General features: G+C 38.6%; 1 protein-coding gene across 1 annotated transcript; it reads left to right on the forward strand.

The window, feature by feature from the left end:
• The first annotated feature begins 1,100 nt into the window (after positions 1–1,100).
• On the forward strand, positions 1,101–24,846 carry LOC109074878. The gene is given in 23 exon segments (XM_042721108.1): positions 1,101–1,268; positions 1,416–1,479; positions 2,368–2,503; positions 2,505–2,779; positions 12,705–13,094; positions 13,172–13,243; positions 13,517–13,909; positions 14,398–14,781; positions 14,871–14,951; positions 16,073–16,507; positions 17,595–17,984; positions 18,066–18,137; positions 18,395–18,787; positions 19,274–19,657; positions 19,747–19,827; positions 20,102–20,221; positions 20,294–20,478; positions 21,804–21,961; positions 22,129–22,374; positions 22,601–22,763; positions 24,318–24,370; positions 24,372–24,418; positions 24,494–24,846. Coding segments are annotated over 22 exon segments (4,614 nt in total). The 5' UTR covers positions 1,101–1,268; positions 1,416–1,427; the 3' UTR covers positions 24,598–24,846.
• Positions 24,847–26,014: the final 1,168 nt, after the last annotated feature.

Consider the following 26,014-nt stretch of genomic DNA (forward strand, 5'->3'; position numbering starts at 1 on the left):
TGGTCACTAATTACAAGTGCAAAATGAGGATTTGTAAAGAAGAATGTCTAAGGATTTCGATAGAAGCCAAGAGGAAACTTGCTTTCCTTTGCTAAAGTAAGAAAACTTTGCTTCTTTTGATCCTGTAAACAAACGTTGGTTTTCATGAGACTCACCGGCGCATGCGCAACTTTTGACACAAGCTACATTAAAGTAATTATTATGTTTTGAATATGGATATTTTTCTTACAAAATGCATCAATTCGCTACAGAAGGCCTTTGTTCACCCCACTGAGCCATGTGAGACAATTTTTTTTTTAATGGAAGGGCACTTTTTATTTCACATTTTTTGGACTGAAGCAATGTAACACCTGCTGACTGCAATGATAGAGCTTGAAAGATTAAAACAATTTTTAATATAACTCCAACTGGATTCGTCTGAAAGAAGAAAGTCATATACACCTAGGATGCCATGGGGTGAGTAAAACAATTCGTTTTGGGTGAACTAACCCTTTACGAAGGTCGATGCAGATTCAGTAATATAAAAACAGTTCTGCAAATTTACACATAAGCTGCAAAATAAATTAATTTATACTGCAGTATGTGAGTAAATCAAAACTAGGTAACACTTTACAATAAAATGTTATTTATTTTACAGGACTAGTGAATCAACGTTAGTGTTAATTTAGGATAGATACTTTTGTTAATTGTTTGCTCTTAATACATTAATGATAATTTACTGCATTTAGAATGCCAAAACCATTTAATTGAAATTAAGAATACCCTTAATAATAATAAAAAAAATGCTATAAAAGTATTATTGATTGTTTGTCTAATGCATTAGCTATTGTTAACCCATGAACCTCATTCTAAAGTATTACCCCTAAATTTACAGAGCCAGATTAACAGAGTGACACATTTAGATCAGACATTAAAGAATAGAAGTTTAATGATTATTAGTAAAGCTGCTTTGAAACTCAATCTCAATTGTTCTAAACTTTCATTGTATAAAACTTTTGTTTCATTTATCTTCATTGCACACACACACACACACACACACACACACACACACACACACACACACACACACACACACACACACACACACACACACACACACACACACACACACACAAACTGGTTTAAGATGTTTAGAGACAGCTCCCAGTTCAAATGTCAGTCCACCCACTCTTAATAAAGGCTGAGGAGACTGTGAGAGTTTCAGTTCAGCATCGCTGTTTTCAGCTGCTGGAGAGAGAGAGAGAATCTGCAGCAGCATTTGAACTCAGGTAGACTCATTTTTTTTTTATTAATATTTTTACATACATTTTCATAAATATTTTTGAATGTTCTAACTTAAGTTGCTCTTACAAATGTACACCAAAAACAATGTAACATAGCAAAATAATTAAGAGACATATTTTTTCTGTGTGCAGGTGTTTGTCACAATGAGGTTTCTGATCTCACTGTGTGCGTCGCTGCTGCTGTTGTTGATTAATGGTGAGCATTTTATAATCTGTCTTTTGCATCAATTGATCTGCAGTTAATTGAACCAATGGACAATAATAAATTATGCTTATGCATTTAACAGGTGAAATGATCCATGGACAAACATGTTTATAATGTTTTGTCACTTTAACTAATCCTTCCATCTTTCCATCATGTGCTTTGTATTAAAAAGAAATAATTTAGTGACAAAGTCTTTTTTTCTTTTGTATTAAAGCCTCTCAGACTTCAGGTTGATATACATAAAGAGTGCACAGCAGATCAAATTATAGTTGAAATTTCTGTATGAACTGTTATTATGGACTTTTCATCCATACTAATGGTTAATAGAGATAATATAAAGTATTAATTGAGTTTCATGTAGTGTAGGTCATCACTGTAGCAAAATTAAGGATAATTTTCATTGCATGATTTAGAAACACCCAGCAGTTTGAAAACACCCCCAAAAATCAGAAAGGCCCACTTTTGCACTGCAGAGACCTCAATCTCGATTAACAGCAGAACAGTAGCATCATCTTCCCCTGATGGACAGAGGAGGAACAGCAGGGCCCAAAAAACAAAAATAGAAAGATAATAGATTAAATTTTGTTTTTTATTTTTTTTTATTGAATTTCAATGGCTTTTGAATTTAAATATTTATATAAATATGCAACTTTCTGCAGTAAATCTTTTTCTGCACTGGAGAAAACAAATGCAGGTGTGCTTCTTAGAAAATGTTCACTAATGATCTAGGTGGTAATTAGTGAGAGAGGAGTGCAGTTTATCCTCAATCCACACTTTCTCTGTCATACAGACACAGATGTTTACCTGTAATGTAGTGTTAGTGTGTTTGCCGTCTGTATTCTGAATAATAATCACACAATGCTTTTTTTTTTTCATCAGGTTCTACAACTTCCAGCTCTGATCCATGCTATAATTATACCATTCTTGATGAATACTGGAGAGACATAGCAAACTATTACTATTCTTCAGGTAATGACAGTCTTGTTGAATGGAGAGGCTGGTATCGGCTGTATCTGAGGACTCAGCGCTCAAATGTCTGAGTGGTGTGTGAGTACTACACATTGTGGTGGTGAAACTGGATTGTCTCTCAGTGGTTCTCATCCAAGACTTCAGGATGGAGTGGTGACCCGTGAAGTGGTGGGAACTAATGATTGGGTGTGGATGTGGTCGTCTTCCTCTTGTGGCAGCTACAAGTCCAACTCCATTCGAGTCAAAGCTTGTCCTGGAGATTATTACGTCTATGAACTTGTCAAACCCAACGCATCAATCCCCAGGCCAATGTACTGTGCAGGTGAATTTCAAAAGTCAGTATGAAGACAAAATGCTCTATGTATTAGGTCGTTTTACATCTTTTAAACAATCAGAATCAGTGCTGTGCAGTCAATTTATAACCCACCATTACTGTAGTATTCCCTCACAATCTCACAACTCCAAACCTCAAATCACACCAGAAAGGCTTTTGTGTTCAATATAAATGAAGGAAATAATCAAAACGTTTAAAATAATATATCGGGTGTGGTTAGTGCAGGCATAAGAAGGGCTTTATTGTTCAAATAAGGTGGCATCAATTTAATAATTTGAATTAAAATTATAACTATATAATTTATATTTACACTATAAATATTAATTATATTAATTAGAATATTTTAATTAGGCATACTTTTTTTATAATGTACTACAATACTGAGGTTGAGATATTTGCCACTATTTGAAATAAGTAGTATAAATAGCAGAAAATATTGCTATTTTAACATGGAGTAAATATAACATATATCTATTTGCACCTTGCGTAAATAGCATATCATTTAAAAATACCACTGTTTTCACTTAGCGTAAATATAATCCTTTGCAATTTGCACTTAGTAAAATAAATAGCATATGGAGAGTTTCGTTTCATAATGCTAAAAATCAATTTTGATTAATTTGATTAAAAATGTTTTTTTTTTTCTCTGTACCAAGAAAGTGGCGAGATGAAAACCATTATTTTCTGTTTCAAACTTTCACATAGCATCTTTAGGTTATAATAACATTAAAAATTTAAATCCAGATTTTAATTTACCAAAGATTTCTTATAAAATGTATTTTTTTTCTCAAAATACAATAAATCCGACAATTTTTTTTTTTTTTAATGCAATAAATCCATTCAGTTGTAAAATACATCTACGATGCTGCCATACACCCATTTCTAATGGATGAAGCCTTGGCCTAGGAGAGAGGTCATCAGGTGGTTCCCAACCTTCACTGGGTGTTTCGACCCTTAACCACAACACCCTCCAGTTGGCGAGTCAGCAGTGACTGGCCAGGTCACTGCCCCTCTCCTCCAGGCTTCCAGTTTGTGTCCTCTCTCTTATGCCAGAGCCAACAGGAGGCTCTCTCAGATGCTTCTCCCAGCCTACGAATGGCTGCTTTCCTCAAGTGGCCTCTCAATCCAACCTTTGTCAGTAGATTCCACGCAGATTGAGCTGGGAATCCCCTACATCCGACTTCCACCGTCATCAGCCATGCCATCCACCCCTTGTCCCGGCAGTCTTGGACAAGTTGCTGATATTTGGCTTTTTTCCTCTCTGCAGCTTCCTCACAGCCCTCCTCCCACGGCACCGTTAACTCCAACATAATGATCTTCTCTCCCCCTGAAGACCACATGATGATTTCAGGCCTTAGAGTTGTGGACAATACCACCTCGGGGAAGTGGAGTTTCCTGCCAAGATCAACCTCCATTTCCCATCCCTGGGCTGACTGCAGGAGATTCTGCCTGGCTTGGCTGTGGACAACAGGTCTTTGGTCCTCTTTCACAAAGGCGATGCTACTCAACAGTGGTCTTGCTTTGGCTAGCTGTTTCTTCCTCCTTTCTTGCTCCAGGATGTCTGCAAGCACTGCCAACACCTTGTCATGGCGCCACCTATATCTCCCCTGTGTCAATGCGGTCTTACAGCCTGACAGAATGTGGTCCATTTTTCCTTTCCCACCACACAACCTGCACAGTGGGTCCTCTCTCATCCCCCACCTGTGCAAGTTTACTGGGGTTGGCAAGGTGTCGTACACTGCTCGGAGTAGAAAGGATATACGGAAGGGCTCCAGATGCCACAGTTCACTCCATGTGATTGCTCTCTTAGGGAGGTTCCACCTCGTCCAGGCGCCTTGGGTTGTGAGCTCGATGGATTTTACTCTTCTCGCTTCTTCCTCAAGGTTTCGAACTTCATCCTGGATCATGGTTCTCTTCTCCCTAGGGGTGGACTTTGACCACTGCTGAAAATATGCTGTTCCTAGACCCTGTCTTCCAATGCAAGGATTTCCGATGATATCTTTGGTCATAAGGGAACATTCTGCCTGGTTGATTGCCGTGCTGGCGGCCCACTTGCGGCCAGATCTTGTCCTGACTCCTGCTTCTCTGGTGAGTTGATCTTGAGAGTCCCTATATGTCAGGGACTGTCTGCATTTGGCGACTTTAAACTCCTCCACCACAGATGACAGGGGAAGCTGGAGCTGGCCTGACCTCATGTAGAGCCCCAGGGATGTAAAGCTCAAGGGTATTCCCAACCATCTTCTAAGGTGCTTGTTGAACTTCCTCTCCATCGCTTCTACAGTAGATAGAAGCACCTCATATACTGTGAGAAGCCACATGACTAGTAAGCCAATTCTCAAATAACTGCTATGATGGCTTTTGTTCTACCCGCTTAAATGTTAGAAGTACTTGCGCTGTCCAGTCTATTAAGACTGTGTCTGTTCCCCGAATAATGAGGTCAAAATATAAATTTAATGTAGGATCTAGAAAAAATCTTATCGTGATTAAACCAGAAAAACGTAAAATAAATGAACAAAAACAATTTTTAAAGTTTGGGCTCATAAACATTAGATCACTCACACCCAAAGCAGTTATTGTAAATGAAATGATCACAGATAATAGTTTTGATGTACTCTGCTTGACTGAAACCTGGCTAAAACCAAATGATTATATTGGTCTAAATGAGTCTACTCCACCAAACTACTGTTATAAACATGAGCCCAGTCAGACTGGTCGTGGGGGAGGTGTTGCAACAATATATAGTGATATTCTTAGTGTTACCCAGAAACAGGATACAGGTTTAAATCATTTTAAATACTTATGCTTAATGTTACACTGTCAGATATGCAAAATAAATCTATTGTATCTCTTTCTCTGGCTACTGTGTATAGACCACCAGGGCCATATACAGAATTCCTAAAAGAATTTGGAGATTTCCTTTCAGACCTGTTGGTTACTGCTGATAAAGCGCTAATTTTCGCGAGATTTTAACATTCATATTGATAATACAAATGATGCATTAGGACTTGCGTTTACTAACTTATTAAACTGTTTTGGAGTAAAGCAAAATGTCACCGGGCCCACTCATCGTTTTAATCATATGCTAGATTTAATTATATCGCATGGAATCGATCTTATTGATATATATATAGTACCTCAAAGTGATGTTGTTACTGACCATTTCCTTGTATTGTGCATTCTGGGTATTAATGATAATAATAACTATATAGCTTTGCGTTATGGTCCGGGCAGAACTATTGTTCCAGCCACCAAAGACAGATTCGCAAATAACCTGCCTGATTTATCTCAACTGCTCTGTGTACCCATAAATACACATGAACTAGACAAAATGACTGGCAACATGGGCACTATCTTCTCTAATACATTAGAAGCTGTTGCCCCCATCACATTGAAAAAGGTTAGAGAAAAACGTACTGTGCCATGGTACAACAGTAATACCCACGTTCTCAAGTATGAAGAAAGATACTCGTAATCTTGATCGCAGATGGAGAAAAACTTGGAAGTTTTTAGTTGTGTGTGGAAACAGTATGTAGTGTTTTAGGCAGGCTCTAAAAACTGCCAGGGCAGAGCATATCCACAAACTCATAGAAAACAACCAAAACAATCCACGGTTTTTATTTAGCACAGTGGCTAGATTAACAAATAACCAGACGCCACCCGATCTAAATATTCCCTCACAGTTAAATAGTAATGACTTTATGAATTTCTTCACTGGTAAAATAGATAACATCAGAAATACAATAACAAATGTAGATTCTACAGTGTCTAATACTTTAGTTTTATCCATCGCACCCAAAGATAAACTGCAGTGCTTTACAACTATAGGACAGGAAGAGCTTAATAAACTTATCACTGCATCTAAACCAACAACGTGTTTATTAGATCCTGTACCCACTAAATTACTGAAATAGTTGTTACCTGTAGCAGAAAAACCGCTTCTCAATATTATTAACTTGTCGTTATCTTTAGGTCACGTCCAAAAAACCATTCAAGCTGGCGGTTATTAAGCCTCTTATTAAGAAACCACAACTAGATCCTAGTGAACTGGCAAATTACAGACCCATTTCAAATCTTCCATTTATGTCAAAAATTTTAGAAAAAGTTGTGTCTGCTCAATTGTGCTCCTACCTGCAAAAAAATGATCTCTATGAAGAATTTCAGTCGGGTTTCAGGCCCCATCATAGCACAGAAACTGCACTTGTTAAAATTACAAATGACTTGCTTCTTGCTTCAGATCAAGGCTGCATCTCATTGCTAGTTTTACTTGATCTTAGTGCTGCGTTCGACACCATAGATCACAACATACTCATAGATAGATTACAAAACTATACAGGTATCCAAGGGCAGGCTTTAAGATGGTTTAGATCCTACCTGTCCGATCGCTACCACTTTGTTTATTTAAATGGGGAGTCATCTCATTTATCGCCAGTAAAATATGGAGTGCCACAAGGATCTGTCCTAGGTCCTCTGCTATTTTCAATATACATGTTGCCCCTTGGTAATATCATTAGAAAATACGGGATTAGTTTCCACTGTTATGCTGATGATACTCAACTATATATCTCAACAAGACCAGGTGAAACTTCAAAATTATCTAAGCTAACAGAGTGGTGTTAATAATGTAAAAGATTGGATGACCAATAATTTTCTCCTATTAAATTCAGATAAGACAGAGATATTACTTATTGGACCAGAAAACATTACACAGACTCTCGTAGATTACAATTTGCAACTAGACGGATGTACTGTTACTTCCTCTACTGTCAAAAATCTGGGTGTTATATTAGACAGTAACTTGTATTTGAAAATCATATTTCCCATGTTACAAAAACAGCATTCTTCCATCTTAGAAACATTGCCAAGCTACGAAACATGTTAACTGTTCCTGATGCAGAAAAGCTAGTTCACGCATTCATGACCTCTAGACTGGACTATTGTAATGCACTGCTAGGTGGTTGTCCTGCATCCTCAATAAACAAGCTACAGGTAGTCCAAAATGCAGCGGCTAGAGTCCTTACCAGGTCAAGAAAATATGATCATATTACCCCAATACTACAGTCTTTGCACTGGCTACCTATTAAGTCCCGTATCAGTTACAAAATATTATTACTTACTTATAAGGCCCTTAATGGCTTAGCTCCTGCGTACCTAACTAGCCTTATACCACGCTACAACCCATCACGCTCCCTAAGGTCACAAAACGCTGGACTTTTGATAGTACCTAGGATAGCAAAGTCCACTAAATGAGGTAGAGCTTTTTCGCATTTGGCTCCCAAACTCTGGAATAGCCTTCCTGATAATGTTCGGGGTTCAGACACACTCTCTCTGTTTAAATGTAGATTAAAAACACACCTCTTTGGCCAAGCATTCAAATAATGCATCTCATAATTTTGGACTGCAGTTATATCTGATCAAATGCGCATTATTATTTTTTAACTTGGGTTAAACTAATTAATTTTACTTGGCTGGAACAGCAGCTACGCTAATTATGTCTCTATTTGTTTCTCTGCTTTGCCACGGGATTTACATCCCGTGGTAACTAGGATTTACACAAGCTCCAGTCTGGATCCAGAACACCTCAGAAGAGATGATGGCAACCCCTCAGAGGACCTCAGATGATGCTAACCCAGAGACAACATACAGAACTACCACATTTTTGCTATAAGTTTGATTGCATAATTGCTGTTAATAGTGTTAATCGTCTGTTTGTTTACGTCTTTTATTGATTTTTCTGAACATTTCTGCCATATGCACATGAACTGACAGTCACCACTGATAAGCTACTACTAAATATTGTAGAAACTTAATTTTCTGTAAAGTTGCTTTGCAATGATTTGTATCGTAAAAAGCGCTATACAAATAAACTTGAATTGAATTGAAAATTGAACATGAGTCTCGGGAGCAGGCCATGTTAGTAGATACAGCACTTGTACTTCCCAGGCAGGCCCGACTTATCAATCTTTTCCAACCATTCTTCAACTTGCCTTCCGGTGCTGGAGATGCTGTTTCTGTCTGACAGGGAATCATCATACCACTTTCCAAGGCATCTAATTGGGTTCCCCTGGATGTTCGGGATCTTTTCCCCTTGAACAATTAGCTTGAACTTTCTGTTGTTTTGCCCTTTTGGATCACCAGGCTCCTTGATTTTTTTGGCTTGAAGACCATCTTTGCCCAAGTGGCCATGCGATCCAATTCGGCCAGGACCCATCTTGCCTGCACGTGAAGTTGGTGTTATAACAGTAAGGTCATCCATGAATGCCCTAATTGCTGGTTGCTGACATCCTGCTGCGGTCTTCGGCCCTCTTGACTTGGTACTCGCTGCAGTTATGATCAGGTTCATTCCCATAATGAACAAGATTGGAGAGATTGTGCATCCTGTCACTATCCTCTTCTCCACTGGCTGCCACTTTGTCATGAACTTGGCAGACTGGAATCGTAGCTTGATGTCTCTCAGGTAGCTGGTTATCATACTCTGGATGTTATATGGGATATGGTAGTAGTCCAAAGCGACTTGGATCAAGTTATGGGGAATAGACCCATATGCATTTGCAAAGTCAAGCCAGACAACTGTTAGGCTGCCTTTCTTCTCCTTTGCTTCTTGGATAAGTTGGCTGAGTACCCCTGTATGCTCCAAGCATCCTGAGAACCCTTCGACACCACCCTTCTGGATAGACGTGTTAATATATCCATTCTGGGTCATGTAAGTGCTCATTCTCTTTGCAAGCACGGCAAAGAAAATCTTTCCCTCCACGCTAAGTAGGGAAATAGTTCAAAACTGGCTGATCTGTGTGGATCCCTGTTCTTTAGGTAAAAAGCACCCTTCCGCCCTTCTCCAGCTAGTTGGAATGGTTCCCTTGGACCAAATTACCCGCATAAGCTTCCATAGCCTTCGGAGGAGCTTGGGGCATTTTTTGTATACTTTGTACGGTAAACCGCTGGGACCTGGAGCAGAAGATGATCTTGCATGCTTGACTACCTCTTGAACCTCTCTCCATGATGGACACTCTATGCTTAGGGATTTTGTGGGTGGGTCAATGTTAATAAGCCCATGATTTCCTTCCAGGGCATCGTCTCTTGTAGGGTCACTGAATGCCTCCTCAACAGACTGCTCCACCGCCTCTTTGGAACTTGTTAGAGTCCCAGACCTCGCCTCCCCCAGAAGTGATTTGGTGAAGCGCTAAGGATCCTTTATAAACTGGGCTCAAGCAGCTTCCTGCTTCTTCCGCTTCTTCTTGAACCTCTCGGCTCTTCCTATTCTGATGAGCTGCTCGCGGAGGCTGGCTGTCAGCTCTTTTATTCCTTCTTTTTCTCCTGTGTTTGCCAGTTTGAATTGCTTCCTCAGGGTTTTGATCTCCTTCCTAAGTTGTTTGATCTTTCTTTCTCTTCTGTTTTCCTGCTTTTCTGGTCTTGCTTTATTCTCTTTCCTTGGCACTGTTCCAAACCATTCCTTTGCCACATTATAAGTGAAGGCTGTCAGTAAATCCACCTTTCTTTCTGCTGATCCTGCTCGAACTGCTCCAAGCTCTTTGCCCAGATCTTCATCCAACATGAACCACTCCTTCCCTTCACTCATTTTGTGCCACTTGATTATTTCCTTTGTTGGCTGGGGTTGGCTTTCTGGAATGCGTTAGAGGCACTCGTGCGATCTTGGGTGATTGCCGGCACTGAGAGATCACTAGGACTATGGTGTGCTTCCTGCCTAGGGTTCTCCTGCGTCTCACCAGACGGTTTGTCTGAGCGATGTGCCTGCGTCCATCCTTGTCCACACGTGGACTTGCTCTGGTGTATTTTGAGCCCTCTTATGCCCTCTTACTTGTTTCGACCCTTAACCACAACACACTCCAGTTGGCGAGTCAGCAGTGACTGGCCATGGCACTGCCCCTCTCCTCCAGGCTTCCAGCTTGTGTCCTCTCTCTTATGCCAGAGCCAACAGGAGGCTCTCTCAGACGCTTCTCCCAGCCTACGAATGGCTGCTTTCCTCAAGTGGCCTCTCAATCCAACCTTTGTCAGTAGATTCCACGCAGATTGAGCCGGGAATCCCCTACATCCGACTTCCACCGTCATCAGCCACGTCCTGGAAGTCTTGGACAAGTTGCTGATATTTGGCTTTTTTCCTCTCTGCAGCTTCCTCACAGCCCTCCTCCCACGGCACCGTTAACTCCACCATAATGATCTTCTCTCCCCCTGGAGACCACATGATGATGTCAGGCCTTAGAGTTGTGGACAATACCACCTCGGGGAAGTGGAGTTTCCTGCCGAGATCAACCTCCATTTCCCATCCCTGGGCTGACTGCAGGAGATTCTGCCTGGCTTGGCTGTGGACAACAGGTCTTTGGCCCTCTTTCACAAAGGCAATGCTACTCAACAGTGGTCTTGCTTTGGCTAGCTGTTTCTTCCTCCTTTCTTGCTCCAGGATGTCTGCAAGCACTGCCAACACCTTGTCATGGCGCCACCTATATCTCCCCTGTGTCAATGCGGTCTTACAGCCAACTTTAATCAATATGAATGTTGTTTTTTATGTATGGTTTGTTGAAGTTATGGATGATAGTTGAATTTGGTCAATACCAATCTCAATACCACTGGTCTTCCGAAATGAATTCAAGGGGTCATCTTGTTAATGCTATAAATTAATTACTGCAATAAAATAACATTTCATCATGAGCAAGGACATGAACAACAATATTAACCACAGAAATTCCAAAATAACATTTCCTTTACATTCAAAGTGCATTCATCTTTGCCATGTTGCATTCATTTAGATGACTAGTGCTATGTGCTGTATTAACAAAAACATTAATGGCATTAATAAAAAACACTTACACTGACAAGCTATCCAATATCGTGTTCATAATCGAATGTGATTCATCTGTTATTATCTGCAGCTATTTCATAGCTTTTCAGTGCTCTATAGCTCTGTTTATTAAACGCCACTCCACCTGAAAGCATGTGGTGAAGATTTACTATAAATCACAAAACCGGCTTTACTGACGAGATGTGCTAGACAATCGCATGCGATTTATCGTGCAGCCCTAAGTTTGTTTGTTGATCACAAAATACAAAATAGATGAGGAAAACTAGGATGCCGGGTGTATTCATAGTGCCTCCATTACTGTCTAGAGTGCGTTGAATGGTGCGCTGTGATTGGCTGAGCACATATATCGCATTCTGCAAAGAAAAGCAAAAGAAGGGGAAAGAAAGGGAGAAAACATGGCAGAATAACTCAGCGGATATCGCATTTGGCGTAAAATTAAAAATTGACTTCAATACTGAACAGATACAATACTGATTTTGGTGAAAACCTTTTTTTAATGCCGTTTATCGCATTTTGGAACCAAACTCTTCATATATTTACACTTTGAGCAAATAGCTGCTGTCATAAAAAGAATAATAATAAAAATATTGTAAACAAAAATATAAAGTAAATCCAGAACACTGGAAAACATAGGAAGATGTAAGAAAGCAAAATGTAACAGCTAAACACACCATGTGTAAAGCAGATAACATTAAACACAAGCACTTAACTACTGAACTAACAAACTGACAAGAAACAAATTCAGTCAAGGACTATTTCGACAGGCATACAGTTTTTTAGGAAAGACAGGCATACAGACGATGTTCACACACATCTGTGAAAGCAGCTAAAAATGCTATATTGCAATGATGCAACTTTGTAAATAAACACAAAGCGCCTGCGCATATTCCTATAGACTGAACACATAACACACGTGCATGATGTCAGCAATTTCACAAATCCACTTTTGTAGTTTAGTGATAATTATATCATTTTCACATCCAGACTCAGATGTAAGATTACATTAAAATTACTGTGGTCATAATATGCTTTTAGAACATTCTAAATTGTCTTCAACATTATTAAATTTTTTTAACATTACTTTTGCAAACTCCATGACAGTTGCTTTCCAAAACATCAGCAGCGATCCCTGCTACAACTATAAGTCTCTGGATCGTCCCTGGAGAGCCAACAATGAAAGTGGAAATAGCATTTGTGATTATTCTTTCTCCTGGAATGGCTGGTACCGGCTTTTCTACCGTGGAATGAACATCCAGTTGCCAGAAACCTGTGTTAGTATATACAGATGTAACACACAGGTCCCCCTGTGGCTGAACGGTCCTCACCCTCGGACTGAGGACGGAGTGGTGATCAGAGAGGTCTGTGGAGGGACCTACGGGACTCAATGCTGTGATTACAAAACAAGACCAATCAGAGTGAAAGCATGTCCAGGAAATTACTATGTCTATGAACTTGTGAGGCCAAACTCGTGGTGTGCAGGATACTGTACAAGTACTGTGCCTACTTTTTTGAAGTATTTTAAACCATTTAAAATGATTTCTGTCATATCATGAGCTATCTTTTTTCAGATATTAGCACCATTTCACAGCCGATTTCCACTGTAAGTCCAGCTATAACCACTAGAACCAACAACACTTTGAGTAAGTTGTCAATCAGGCTTTGAAAATTAAGTTATTACAAATATTTTTTAATATATTTTTTTTTTTTTTTTACTTGCAATGCAATTTAAAATCACTAATATATCACTAATATTTTGTGTCTTCACATGTAGCATCACTATTACACAATTCTGTTAAGTATGAATGATCTAGGAATCTCGTTATCTTTATGCTTGCCCTGTTCAGATGTGCTCTCATGAACTTCCTCGTTAAAAATGCCTTGTGTGTTTTGATCTTGTCATCTCTCACTTTTAGATTATGACCCATGCATTAACTACAACACACTCAATGACAGCTGGAGAAACATACTCAGTTATGGGTATATTTATGGATCCAGTGCTAAATATGATGACACAGGTGTTAACTGGGATGGCTGGTATCGACTCTTCCTTAATGGATTGAGTGCTCAGATGCCTGAATGGTGTGTGTCTTACTTGACATGTGGAGGGTTTAGTTCTCTGTGGCTTGCTGGCTCTCATCCTCGGCTAGAAGATGGAGTTGTTACTCGTGACATTTACGGCTCTTACTTTGAGCAGTGCAGTTACTACCGATCCGACCCAATCCAAGTCAAAGCTTGTCCTGGAAACTATTATGTCTACAAATTTACCAGGCCAGATCTTTCAATCCCATCTCCTGCATATTGTTCAGGTATATTCATTTTTTAATATACCCTATTACTTGTATTTATATGCTTATGGCCCATTCACACCAAGGATGATAACGATACAGATATAGTTCTAAAAATCGTTCTCAGTATTAAAGAATAGCAGAGTCCACACCACAGCTGTGATGAGAAAGGCACAGGGAAATGATATCATTGGAATCACTTTCAGAATATTTTTTTTTTAGGTTGATGAATGATACAAACATTGGCTTCCAATCAGAATCCATCCTGCTATTATGAGCTCAAGAATTTAAAGCAGCAGACACACATGCGCTTACAACTGAACAAATCATTCCATGGTGTGGACACTAATATCGGTGTCTTTATAGTTATCTTCATAGTTTTTGTTTCTTGGTGTGAACAGGGCATTATTGTGAATTATTGCAGGTTTTCACATTATTATCCTGAATAAATTCATCTGCTGTATATAATATTCTCTATTTTTATTTTTATTTTATTTTTTTCATAATAGTACGTTTCACCACCCCAAGTGTTGACCCTTGCTACAACTATAACAGTCTGGATGAGACTTGGAGAGCAACAAACAATTCTTACAATAGTAGCAATATAAGGCGTGACTACTTCCAGGGCTGGTACAGGCTGTTCTACAACGGTCAGAGTGCCCAGATGCCAGAATCATGTGTAAATCAATACATGTGTGGCACTTATTACCCAATGTGGATCAATGGCTCTCATCCACGACTGGAAGATGGGGTGGTCACCCGTCAGGTCTGTGGCTCTGGATGGAGTGGCTGTTGTACTTACAAATCTCTCCCTATACAAGTCAAAGCCTGTCCAGGAAATTACTATGTTTATGAGTTTGTCAGGCCAGTATTTCTTGGAGCTTACTGTGCAGGTGAGCATTTATTAATGTGTATTTCAGTCATTTACCTTTCTGTGTTATTTAAAATTATATTGATAAAAAACAATTGTTCCTGATATCAGATGTCACAAGACTTAGTGCAGCCTCTTCGACAACAACAGCAACACCAACAGCATTCATTACTCCAACAGTCACAAGCACTGGTAAAGTATTGTCTTGCTTACTTCATCAACTCTCATGAGCATCTTTTTGGACATTTTAATTACATGAAATCTTAACATTTTTCTGTTCATCCAACTACACATGCATGATGTCAATTCATATCACAAATAATTTCTGTAAGGACCACTGTCATAAAAGATGAAAGCCAATTAGGATACAATTTCTAGTGGCAGTATGTTTATGTTCAGTTTCTGTAAGGACCACTGTCATAAGTCCATGCATGGATGCCTAGCATGGATAAGTGCAGGGGGAGCAATGATAACCCCCCAAAACAAAACTTATTTGTCTACATTCCCCAACCACAAACTAACAGAGATAAATCTGAATGCCAAAATTATTTCCCCATTTCCCAGATATGGATAGAGTTCAGGCCTGAATTTGAAGATGCTGAATACTCATTCAGTCAGGTCATGTCAAGCCAAATCACCATTTTTATATAATGCTTTTTACAATGCAAATTGTGTCAAAGCAGGGTTTTTTTTTCTTGCTTTTTCTCAAATATAAGCATTATCTAAAGATATGTCTGATAAATGCACTCCTTGTCATAACAATGCCTTTTGAATTAAAAATACATTTTACATTTTAGAGGTCTTCATAAAAGGTTTAAGGCAGGGATAGGCAACTTCGGTCCTGGAGGGCCACTGTCCTGCAGAGTTTAGCTCCAACCCTAATTAGACACACCTGAACAAGGCAATCAGTGTTTTAGGGATTACTAGATAGATACAGGCAGGTGAGTTTTTATGAGGGCTGAAGCTAAACTCTGCAGGATAGTGGCCCTCCAGGACCGGAGTTGCCTATCCGTGGTTTAAGGTCATACAAACAATACTTCTATAAATATGCAACTTTCTGCAGTAAACCTTTTTCTGCACTGGAGAAAACAAATGCAGAAGTGTGCTTCTTAGAAAATGCTCACTAATGATCAAGGTAGTAATTAGTGAGAAAGGAGTGTAAATGATACATTTGTTGTAAGTGTAGTCAGTTTATCCTCAGTTCACACTTTCTCTGTCATACAGACACAGATGTTTACCTGTAATGTATTGTTAGTGTGTTTGCCGTCTGTATTCTGAATAATAATCACACAATGCTTTTTTTTTTTCATCAGGTTCTACAACTTCCAGCTCTGATCCATGCTATAATTATACCATTCTCGATGAATACTGGAGAGACATACAAGCAAACTATTACTATTCTTCAGGTAATGACAGTCTTGTTGAATGGAGAGGCTGGTATCGGCTGTATCTGAGAGGACTCAGTGCTCAAATGTCTGAGTGGTGTGTGAGTACTACACAATGTGGTGGTGAAACTGGATTGTCTCTCAATGGTTCTCATCCAAGACTTGAGGACGGAGTGGTGACCCGTGACGTGGTGGGAACTAATGCTTGGGTGTGGATGTGGTCGTCTTCCTCTTGTGGCAGCTACAAGTCCAACTCCATTCGAGTCAAAGCTTGTCCTGGAGATTATTACGTCTATGAACTTGTCAAACCCAACACATCAATCCCCAGGCCAATGTACTGTGCAGGTGAATTTCAAAAGTCAATATGAAGACAAAATGCTCTATGTATTAGGTCGTTTTACATCTTTAAACAATCAGAATCAGTGCTGTGCAGTCAATTTATAACCCACCATTACTGTAGTATTCCCTCACAATCTCACAACTCCAAACCTCAAATCACACCAGAAAGGCTTTTGTGTTCAATATAATGAAGGAAATAATCAAAAAGTTGAAAATAATGTATCGGGTATGGGTGCAGGTGTAGGGAGGGCTTTATTGTCCCAATAAGGTTGCATCCATTTAATAATTTGAATTAAAATGATAATTTTAATACATTATTATTGCCTACAGTATACTACGTTATAATAGACTACTGTACTGAGGTGCAGTTATTTGCCACTATTTGCAAAAAGTAGTATAAGTAGCAGAAAATCTTGCTATTTTAACATAGGGTAAATATAAATTACAGCTATTTGTACTTTGTGTAAATAGCATATTGTTAAAAAATAACGCTATTTTCACTTAGCGTAAATATAATCCATTGCTATTTGCACTTAGTGTAAAATGTAAATAGCATATATTTACACTTAGAGCAAATAGCCGCTGCCATAAAAAAGTAAACAAAAAATATAAAGTAAATCCAGAACACTGGAAAAACAGGAAGATGTAAAAAAGCAGAACGTAACAGCTAAACACACCACGTGTAAAGCAGATAACATTAAACACAAACACTGAACTTCTGAACTAACACACTGACAAGAAACAAATTCAGTCAAGGACTATTTCGACAGGCATACAGACGACAATGTTGTTAAATTGAGTCATGTTCACACAGATCTGTGAAAGCAGCTAAATGTGCTGTATTTGCAATCATGTCACTTTGTAAACACACACAAAGCGCCTGCGCAAATTCCTATAGACTGAACACGTAACACTCATGTGCATGATGTCAGCAATTTCACAAATCCACTTTTGTAGTTTAGTGATGATAATTATATCATTTAAAAAAATCCAGACTCAGATTTAAGATTACATTAAAATTACTGTGCTCATAATATGCTTTTAGAACACTCTAAATTGTCTTCAACATAATTACAATGTTTTAACATTACTTTTGCAAACTCCATGACAGTTGCTTTCCAAAACATCAGCAGTGATCCCTGCTACAACTATAAGTCTCTGGATCGTCCCTGGAGAGCCAACAATGAAAGTGGAACTTACATTTGTGATTATTCTTTCTCCTGGAATGGCTGGTACCGGTTTTTCTACCGTGGAATGAACATCCAGTTGCCAGAAACCTGTGTTAGTATATACAGATGTAACACACAGGTCCCCCTGTGGCTGAACGGTCCTCACCCTCGGACTGAGGATGGAGTGGTGATCAGAGAGGTCTGTGGAGGGACCTACGGGACTCAATGCTGTGATTACAAAACAAGACCAATCAGAGTGAAAGCATGTCCAGGAAATTACTATGTCTATGAACTTGTGAAGCCAAACTCATGGTGTGCAGGATACTGTACAAGTACTGTGCTTTTTACCATTTTTGAAGTATTTTAAACTATTTAAAATGATTTCTGTCATATCATGAGCTATCTTTTTTCAGATATTAGCACCATTTCACAGCCGATTTCCACTATAAGTCCAGCTATAACCACTAGAACCAACAACACTTTGAGTAAGTTGTTAATCAGTCTTTGTTAATGAATGTATGTAAGTTATTACAAATAATAAAAACTGTGAAATTTGGAACTGAATTCTTGCAATGCAGTTTAAAATCACAGCTTTTGTCTTCACATGTAGCATCACTATTACACTGTCCTGTTAAGTATGAATGGTCTAGGAATCTCGTTATCTTTATGCTTGCCCTGTTCAGATTTGCACTTATGAACTTAATGCCTTGTTTGTTTTGATCTTGCCATCTCTCACTTTTAGATTATGACCCATGCATTAACTACAACACACTCAATGACAGCTGGAGAAACATACTCAGTTATGGGTATATTTATGGATCCAGTGCTAAATATGATGACACAGGTGTTAACTGGGATGGGTGGTATCGACTCTTCCTTAATGGACTGAGTGCTCAGATGCCTGAATGGTGTGTGTCTTACTTGACATGTGGAGGGTTTAGTTCTCTGTGGCTTGCTGGCTCTCATCCTCGGCTAGAAGATGGAGTTGTTACTCGTGATATTTACGGCTCTTACTTTGAGCAGTGCAGTTACTACCGATCCGACCCAATCCAAGTCAAAGCTTGTCCTGGAAACTATTATGTCTACAAATTTACCAGGCCAGATCTTTCAATCCCATCTCCTGCATATTGTTCAGGTATATTCATTTTTTAATATACCCTATTACTTGTATTTGTATGCTTACGGCCCATTCACACCAAGAATGATAACGATACAGATATAGTTCTAAAAATCGTTCTCAGTATTAAAGAATAGCAGAGTCCACACCACAGCTGTGATGATAAAGGCACAGGGAAATTATATCATTGGAAACACTTTCAGAATAATTTTTTTTCCCAGTTGATGAATGATATAAACATTGGCATACAATGTGAATCCATCCTGCTTTTATGAGCTCGAGAATCTAAAGCGGCAGACACACATGCACTTACAATAAACTGAAGAAATCATTCCATGGTGTGGACACTAATATCGCTGTCTTTATAGTTATCTTCATAGTTTTTGTTTCTTGGTGTGAACAGGGCGTTATTGTGAATTATTGCAGGTTTTCACATTATTATCTTGAATAAATTCATCTGCTGTATATAATATTCTCTATTTTTTTTTTTTTTTTTTATAATAGTACGTTTCACCACCCCAAGTGTTGACCCTTGCTACAACTATAACAGTCTGGATGAGACTTGGAGAGCAACAAACTATTCTTACAATAGTAGCAATATAAGGTGTGACTACTCCCAGGGCTGGTACAGGCTGTTCTACAACGGTCAGAGTGCCCAGATTCCAGAATCATGTGTAAATCAATACATGTGTGGCACTTACATCCCAATGTGGCTCAACGGCTCTCATCCGCGACTGGAAGATGGGGTGGTCACCCGTCAGGTCTGTGGCTCCGGATGGAGTGGCTGCTGTACTTACAGATCTTTCCCTATACAAGTCAAAGCCTGTCCAGGAAATTACTATGTTTATGAGTTTGTCAGCCCAGTATTCTGTGGAGCTTACTGTGCAGGTGTGCATTTATTAATGTGTATTACAGTCATTTAACTTTCTGTGTTATTTAAAATTATATTGATAAAAAACAATTGTTCCTGATATTAGATGTCACAAGACTTAGTGCAGCCTCTTCGACAACAGCAGCAACACCAACAGCATTCATTACTCCAACAGTCATAACCACTGGTAAAGTACTTAATTCTTGCTTATTTCATCAACTCTCATCAGCATCTTTTTGGACATGCATTTTAATTACATGAACTCATCCCACTATCACACATGTGTGCAGTCAATTCATAGCAAAAGTCATTTATGTAAAGACCACTAACATAAAAGATGCATGACAATTAGTAACAGTGTGGATTGGCATGGTCTGTTCTTGGCAACAGAATGTTTAGCTATGCCTCTGTTCAAATGACTCTTTGTGTTCTATTTCATTTATCTGTGCTTGTCCTCTCAGGTGTGAGGGATCACTGTTCTGAACTCAGTTGCTCTGAGGATGAACACTGTGGGGAAAAAAATGGTGTTTATGGCTGTTTATGTAACACAAACCATTCCAGATGGCATTCTGAATCTTTCGGTTGGTATTCTTCATTTTTTTTTTAAATAACATTAAAAAGCCAAAATATAAGACTTTTTTTCTTTTTCTCAGATTTCTCAGAAACCTGTGAAAGCAGCTCTGGCTCCATGTCTGTGTCTCGCTGTCAGCTCTTTGAGGCTGGTTTTTCAGCTGATATCTTACATCTCAATGATCCAAGCTGTAAAGGAACAGTGCGCAATGGCAGAGTGGAATTTCATTTTGACAACAATGAACACATCTGTGGTACAAATCTTGTGGTAAGATTCATTTATGTATAATCTATTCAAGTAAACCATCAAAACTGGGGGTCAAACTCTCACTGATGATTCAGTCTGTGACATCAAATCAAAGGACTATAAACCTCACTAGACATTCTGAGAAGGGTTCAGGAATATACAGTTAGTGTTTTACTCTTCTGCTGATGTTAGCCAGGAGAGTGACAACACATTAAATTTGTTAAGTAATGTTAAGTAAGTCACCAAGACCATAACTCACTTGACTGCTCCACCTGTTTGAGTTGTGATTTTTATTGTTGCTTTCATTAAAACAAATTTGAATCATTGTATCATTGTGCATTTGTATGGTACAACTACATGTATCATATCTCGTGCCAAAATGATCTTCTCTTAATTCCTAAATATTGGTGTATACCATGTCCTCATAACTTGCACCACAATTACATTGAAAGGATCAGTGTTTAATGGCACACAGATCTAGAAGCTGAACAGCCAGTTGGTGTGGAGCTTGATGTCCAGCTTCCCCTCATTTGACATGAAGTGTGGCGCTAAGCCAGGGATCTCCAACCCTGGTCCTAGAGATCTACCATCTTGCAGATTTTAGGTCTAACCCTGCTCCATCACACCTGGCTGAAATTATCAAGAAGCCGTGAACGCCTTGATTATTTGGTTTAGGTTTGTTTGATTGAGATTGGAGCTAAAATCTGCAGGATGGGGGCTCTCCAGGATCAGGGTTGGAGACCCCTGCCCTAAACAAACTAGGTTATGCTATACCCATTTGACTTATTTGGCTCTGCTGTGAGCACCACTTGTACAAACCTACTAGCCCACTCTGTATATGTGTAAGTAACCAGTCACTCATGACACACACACACACACACACACACACACAAAAACCGTTGCCCGCATTCTCAACCATTAATATGTGACTTATACAACTGTTTTAGCTATGTAGTGGCTTCACCTTACTTTGATGGTTCCTTTAACACATTCTGTGGACTATAAGTAATGTTGCACTGACATGTCTACTAACTCTCACTAGAGTGTTAGAAGAGTGTTAGTAGACCAGTAGGGTTAGAATAAGTTATATAGTCAGTAGAATGCCTGTTGGGAGACCATTACAATAAAGCGTTAACAGATATTAAGCAGACAGTCTACTAATACTCTGAAGAGAGCTAGTTGACATGTATGTGCAACATTACTTGTAGTCGACAAAATGTTCTAAATGGACCATCAAAATAAAGTGTTACATGTGTAGTTACTATTTCTCTCATATCTTAAATTCAATTAGGCTGAATTACAAAATTTACTTTTTTTTTTTTTTTTCCTTTTTTTTTTGTAAACAGGCCAATGGCACCCACTTCATCTATGATAACTTCATTCTGGGAACACCGAGAACAGAAGGCCTTATCAGCAGAGAGAAGATTCTGAAGCTTTCTTTCAGCTGTGCTTACCCCCAAACACAAACACTTTCCATGAATGTGGAAATCAACCCACTGGAGAGGTGAGAGTCAATACACATTTCAGATGTAATACCATAGATCTAGTGCAGATGTCAACATTTTCAGTAAATTCAAATTTTGTGTATGTGTGTGAACTAATTCTTTAAGCAGAAACATAAATAACAAAACAGGGTAACTCTTAACATTGATCTAACCTTGATTTTAACAGCATTGTGCACAAGAGCCTTCCAGCAGGTGAAGGCAGATATCGAGTTCGGATGATTCCATATCAGGACAATGAGTTTACCCGGCCCTTCACTGGTAGTTTAGATGCGGAGCTCAACCAGGAGATGCATGTGGAAGTTCGCGTTGAGGGGGTTGACAGTCGACAATTTGCCCTGGTGATAGACACATGTTGGGCTACACCTGTAAAAGATCCCGATTACAGTCTCCGCTGGGATCTCATTGTTCAAGAGTAAAAAAAAGAAAATTCTTTCAGTAATCTCTTTTCTATTCCAAAAAGATCTTATGTCACTGTAAAACAATATTTAAAAAAAACACATACATTTAATAAAAAATAAAACATATACCTGTTGGATACTTTGCTCTTCAGTATTTCAGTGCTAAAGCACAGGGCAACTTTGGTATAGAATGTCTTGCATGAAAAAAAATTATTTATTGATTATCATTGATATTCTCAGGTGTCCCAATCCAAATGACGACACAGTGGAGCTGCTGCAGAACGGCGTCTCGACATCCAGTGGTTTCTCCTTCAGGATGTTTATCTTCACTGCAAACTCCACTAAGCTTTACCTGCACTGTGCTGTTCAGCTTTGCCTTCTGTCAAGCAATCACTGTTCAGTGGTGAGATGTGACAATTACAATATGGTTGTAAATGTAAAGGTTTTAGATTCTACCACTGACAATTCAATTCAAGTTACAAGTTTACTTACATGTTTATTTGTATAGCGCTTTTTACGATACAAATCATTGCAAAGCAACTTTACAGAAAATTAAGTTTCTACAATATTTAGTAGTAGCTTATCAGTAGTGACTGTCAGTTTATGTGCATACGGCAGAAATGTTCCGAAAAATCAATAAAAGACGTAAACAAACAGACGATTAACACTATTAACAGCAATTATGCAATCAAACTTATAGCAAAATGTGGTAGTTCTGTATATTGTTTCAGGGTTAGCATCATCTGAGGTCCTCTGAGGGGTTGGCATCATCTCTTCTCAGGTGTTCTGGATCCAGACTGGAGCTTGTGTAAATCCTAGTTAAGACGGGATGTAAATCCCGTGGCGAAACAGAGAAATAAATAGAGACATAATTAGCGTAGCTGCTGTTCCAGCCAAGTAAAATTAATTAGTTTTACAGAAGCTAAAGAATAATAATGTGCATTTGATCAGATATAACCGCAGTCCAAAATTATGAGATGCATTATTTGAATGCTTGGCCAAAGAGGTGTGTTTTTAATCTAGGACAACCTCCTGTTGATAAAACACTAATCTAAATACTGGTAGGGAAATATCATCATCATCATAGCCGATAGTGATAAGGTTTAAGGCACCGATACTTCAAACAAAATCTTATATATAAACTTATATGATGCCATTTCGCACGAAATTGGGGCCAAAACGAAGTTCGTTTTGAGTTTGCTTCAGCAGTTCGAAACTTTCTGGGGGAGTTTGTTTTGGCTTCTAAACACCTTTGAGCTACCATTGGTCAGTGGCGATTATGCAATCGGTGGGTGAGTTCTGGAACCCCCGTTTGTTTCTCATTCAACAGAGGTGAGGCAGGAGAACAACATCTCCTATACAACAACATAAATACACTGGAGTGTCGAATAGCTGAGCTGCCATAAATATATCCGCACCTGTACTTTAAAGATTCAGAGAACGTATTTAATTCCTAGAAAGAAATTGTAATGAAGCTTGGTGTAATTGATTAGTAGTCTTGTGCAAGGTGTTGTGAAGAATGAGATAAGGTGAAAGTTTTGATGCAAGTTTTCCAAAGCCATGAAAAGAATGAAAGTAAAACAAGGTAGCAAGTAGCAAATATATGTGTTTCAGATAAATGTTCAAATAAAAAACCATCACTGCATCATTGTTGTGTTTAGGGCATACGCGCAAGCGTTGTGACAAATGCTTAAATAATCTACACCCCGCCTTTAGCAGCGCGGGGGTGTCGGAATGTTCGAAAACAGTATACCGTCGCTCAGTCCTTTCGAATTTCTTTTTGCCCCCAAACGAAGAATGAGAACGAACTTCATTTGAAATATATCGGGGGCCTTTAATGTCAGGGATGCTACAATCCTTGTTTTTGGAGACTTTGTACTTCCCTTTATGTCTCATTTTTGTTCAGTCATATTTAACGGGGACGTACAAAGCTGGATTCTGTCTTTTCCTTCTGTAGAACTGTAACTCTGGGCAGCACTGGAGAAAGCGCAGGTCTCTGGACTTCCACGACAGTTCCCATATCCATGGGTCCTCTGATGTTGTCAGAAGGAAACACAGGTGAACATTTCATTCAATTGTTTTCATTGCTAATTTCATAAATATATTACATTTCATTATATTCCCTGTTCACAGATAAGTGGGTCAAAGACAAAGTGAAGGTATCCAAGGCTTCTTCTCTGTGTGCTTCTCTGATGGTGTTGTTTGTCTTTATGATGAGTTTCTTGATCCTCTTTTAAAATATTTCTGCAAGAAAATTGGAAGCATTTAACATGCAGATAATCTAATGCCAATGTAATGAAGGTTGCACTGACGTCATGCTGGTTGTGGGTTTCTTAATGTTTCTTTACTTCATAGCAGTTATAACTGTGGCATGATAAGTGAATTGCTGTTTAATCAGTTTTATTAATAGTTGCATACTACTATGTTAATCTTATTTTACTTGATGTGGAACAATAGCAAAGCCAATCAGATTCATGTTAATTAAAGTCATGCAAAAAACATTAAAAGACTGTTTCTTTTCCAGATCAATTAAGCTTTAAATATGGAAATGTTTGTGTAGCAGTTTGGTGGTCTCCTCCCCCTAAGTGGGTGGTGTCAAGTGTCATATCACATAATGTGTTATGGTATTTTACAATTAAAACTTTATAATCTTGACAAAATACATTATTGTTGGAAAGGTTTGAGTCTCAATATTGAGAGAGAAATTTATACATCTGTGACAAGAAAGATGCATCATCATCAACAACAACAACAACAACAAACAAACAAACAAACAAACTAACAAATAAAATTCAAAGGCGTTTGGGTGTTGTTGTTGTTGTTTTTTTACTTCAAATTTGGAATATAACTTATTCAGACATAAGGCTTTAATTTTATAGAACTTTTGGATTAAAACATATTTTGTAAAATATATATTTTATATGAAAAAATAGTACAGTACATTTAGCATGTGCAGGATGATGCACCACTCAATGTTTTATTATAGGAAATAAACAGAATCATTTGCTTATTTAGTTGTATAGTTGTTATTTACATTGGTAATAAAAAAAGAATAATATTATACATTACAATTCTTACTCATAGCCCCTCATAACCTGAGATTTCCATGAAAAATTGATTTTTATAGAGAGAATGCAGTAAAATTAAATATTGATTTTTATTTTTATAGATGCTATACCTCCTTTATGAAGCTTTACTAGGCCTTTACTGTAGCTGACTTCAGTGATTGTTTGTTTGTGGGTCTTTCTGCCTTTAGTTTTGTCTTCAGCAAGTGAAATGCTGCTCAATCAGGTTGAGATCAGGGGATTGACTCGGCCATTGCAGAATATTCCACTTTTTACCTTAAAAAAAACTCCTCGGTTGCTTTTGCTGTATGTTTTGGGTCATTGTACACTTGTACTTTTTTTGTGCCGTTCAATCAACTTTGCTGCATTTGGCTGAATCTGGGCAGAGAGTTTATCCCTATACACTTCAGAATTCATCCAGCTGCTTCTGTCTTCTGTCAAGTCATTAATAAACAGCAGTAACCCAGTGCCACTGGGAGCCATGCACGCTTATGCCATCACACTGCTCCACCATGTTTCACAGATGATGTTGTGTGCTTTGAAACATGAGCTGTTCCAAGCCTTCTCCAGAATTTTTTCTTCCCGTCAT

The sequence above is a fragment of the Cyprinus carpio genome, chromosome B3, assembly GCF_018340385.1.
Source record: "Cyprinus carpio isolate SPL01 chromosome B3, ASM1834038v1, whole genome shotgun sequence".
Classification (NCBI taxonomy): domain Eukaryota; kingdom Metazoa; phylum Chordata; class Actinopteri; order Cypriniformes; family Cyprinidae; genus Cyprinus; species Cyprinus carpio.